The sequence below is a fragment of the Austrofundulus limnaeus genome, unplaced genomic scaffold (assembly GCF_001266775.1).
Source record: "Austrofundulus limnaeus strain Quisiro unplaced genomic scaffold, Austrofundulus_limnaeus-1.0 Scaffold1706, whole genome shotgun sequence".
Classification (NCBI taxonomy): domain Eukaryota; kingdom Metazoa; phylum Chordata; class Actinopteri; order Cyprinodontiformes; family Rivulidae; genus Austrofundulus; species Austrofundulus limnaeus.
In genome coordinates this window covers 9,690-11,921 of record NW_013954108.1, presented here as the reverse complement: position 1 = coordinate 11,921, position 2,232 = coordinate 9,690, and the positions used below count along the sequence as shown (strand labels likewise).

Here is a 2,232-nt window from a genome sequence, read left to right as displayed (position 1 = left end):
AAAATGTTTAAAAATAAACTATAAAAACTAATTTAAAGTACAAATTAAAATATAGTTGTATCTGCAGCTGTATTTGATTATGAACTTTTAAAATATTGCATGGTAAAAACAGAAGCTGTACTTCATATTAGTGACAAACTTTGGTGTTTTTTGACAAGTTACTTTCATTTTTGCTTCTACTTTTCATTTAAAAATTCATTTCCATTCTCGGAAGGTTTCTAAGGTTCTTCTTCCACATATTAAAAAAGTTGTTAAAAATCGGAGTGGCGCACTACTGCTACTAGTGGTGAGAAAGTGTATTGCACCTTATACAAAATCAATGTGGTCCCACGGCCCTCTGTGGCCCAAAGTTAAAAACTGTTGTTCTTTTGAGGCCCTCAAGGTGGCGCTTGCGGCCCACAGGTTAAGAATCTCTGGGCTAGAGGTTAGCGCAGGCTACTGCAGTGCGCAGCGTTGCTTCCAGTAGCTTTCATGCCACTCTACTATTAGCTCACCAGAGGAAGTTGTTTTGTTCTTTCAGAGAAGTTCTCGACAATAACAAGGTGCAGACACGTTAAAAGGCAGAGGAAGGCTCTAATCCCTCCCTCCACTTGTTTAATGCCTCCAGAAAGGTCAGCATCGTTACAGTAATAACCTCTGTCTCCCAAAGCAGCCAGCGCTGGTTCCCGCGGTGAGTCTGCCTCGGTGAGGACGTACTCCTGTTGAGCAGCTGAGGTGAGAACCCGTCTATTAAAGCGCCCGACAGGGTGGCAGCCGTGTGTGGGCTGATGGCTTCCACATGGCTGCCATTCTTTCAACTTCCTGGTTTTGTTTGTTTGTTTGTTTGTTGCGGAACAGTTAGAGTTTTGTTTGTTTGTTTGTTGCGGAACAGTTAGAGTCAGGACAACCCCAATTCTGGAAAAAAGTTAAAATAAAAGCAGAATGGGCCGATACCATCAGAGAGGCAGGCCTTTTGAACTGAGAGGTTTCTTTTTTGTTCATCTTACTTTGGAAACGGTACGACTTTACAATAAGGCTCCCCTCTGGTTATTAATTCATCTGTAAAGACTTTATATATCATTAATAAGTGTTTATTATGCATTAATTAAGGACTAGAAAGACACAAAAGTTTCTGGTTTCTTGCCAAATAGTGAGCCACATCTGTTCATGTTGGACACCTGTGGCAGAGTGGTTAGGGGGGTCGTCCTGGAACCGGCAGGTCGCCAGTTCAATCCCCCATTCCGACTGCCTCAGTTGTTGTGTCCTTGGGCAAGACACTTCACCCCCAGTGCCTCTGATGTGTCCCATCAGTGTTTGAATGTGATTTAAAGCACTGATTAGTCTCCATAGATGATTTGTTAGCTTTGTAGAGATCTAATCAAGTGTTGAGTTAATGTGTAAATGAGGACACAGATTGTAGTGTGAAGAGCTTTGAGTGTCCTGGTTGGANCTTACAAGGTAAATAGTGTGAAATGTTTAATATAGCACCTTTAGCTGTAATATGTACATGAACAGATCGGATCACTATTTGGCAAGAAACCAGACAGTTATATCTCACTCATCCTTAATTAATGCAAAATAAACATTTATTAATGATTTGTAAAGTGTTCACAGATGAATTAATAACCTAGCTAGAAGGCATCTATAAGGGGAGTCTCATTGTAATCCTTTTTTTTTTACACATTTTGTAAAGTTGTCAGATGTGAGGTTGCAGCCCTGAGTTCGAGGCAGTAAATTTGTTCCTGTCTTCTCAGGGCGCTGACTGGACCAGAGGACCCTCTCGCTCATCGACGAAGACAGACGCAAACACTAAACGCAAAAAGTATCCGTTTGACCATTCTGCAATAACAGTAACAAAATGTGATGAAGCGGAAAATGACAAGACGAATGTATGAGTGTTTTTTTTTTAAAGAGCCAAACGCTGTTTTCTCTCTCTGTCGGCTGATGTTTCCTCTGAGAGCCCGTCGGCGGTGCGCGGCGCTCGTTAGGTCAGCGCTCAGTCAGCAGAGTTTGGCTCATTTTCCCCCTCTTTCAGAGGAAAACCCCCGGCTGTCATTCATCGTTTTACAGCTTGAAACGACCAAACGTGTCAGCTTACAAGCTTCTGCTCAACAATGTGTGCGTCYGACAAAGGCAGAAGTTAACCTCATTGTTGCGTCTGGATTCACGAGGTGTTAAAGTTGTAAAGTGATTCTGAGGGATTGATAGACGTGTCAGAAACAACACTGGTGTTCTTCTTTGTGCCGGTGTCCG

At 42.3% G+C, this 2,232-nt stretch overlaps 1 protein-coding gene across 1 annotated transcript in view; it reads left to right on the top strand.

Moving 5' to 3' along the window:
- The window catches only part of LOC106536155 (liprin-alpha-3), a gene marked incomplete in the record, with an annotated part of 27,732 nt that extends 25,871 nt beyond the window's left edge, over positions 1–1,861 (top strand). The window contains 2 exon segments of the mRNA XM_014033354.1: positions 650–714; positions 1,734–1,861. Coding sequence (XP_013888808.1) covers positions 650–705 — 56 coding nt within the window.
- Between the last annotated feature and the right edge of the window lie 371 nt (positions 1,862–2,232).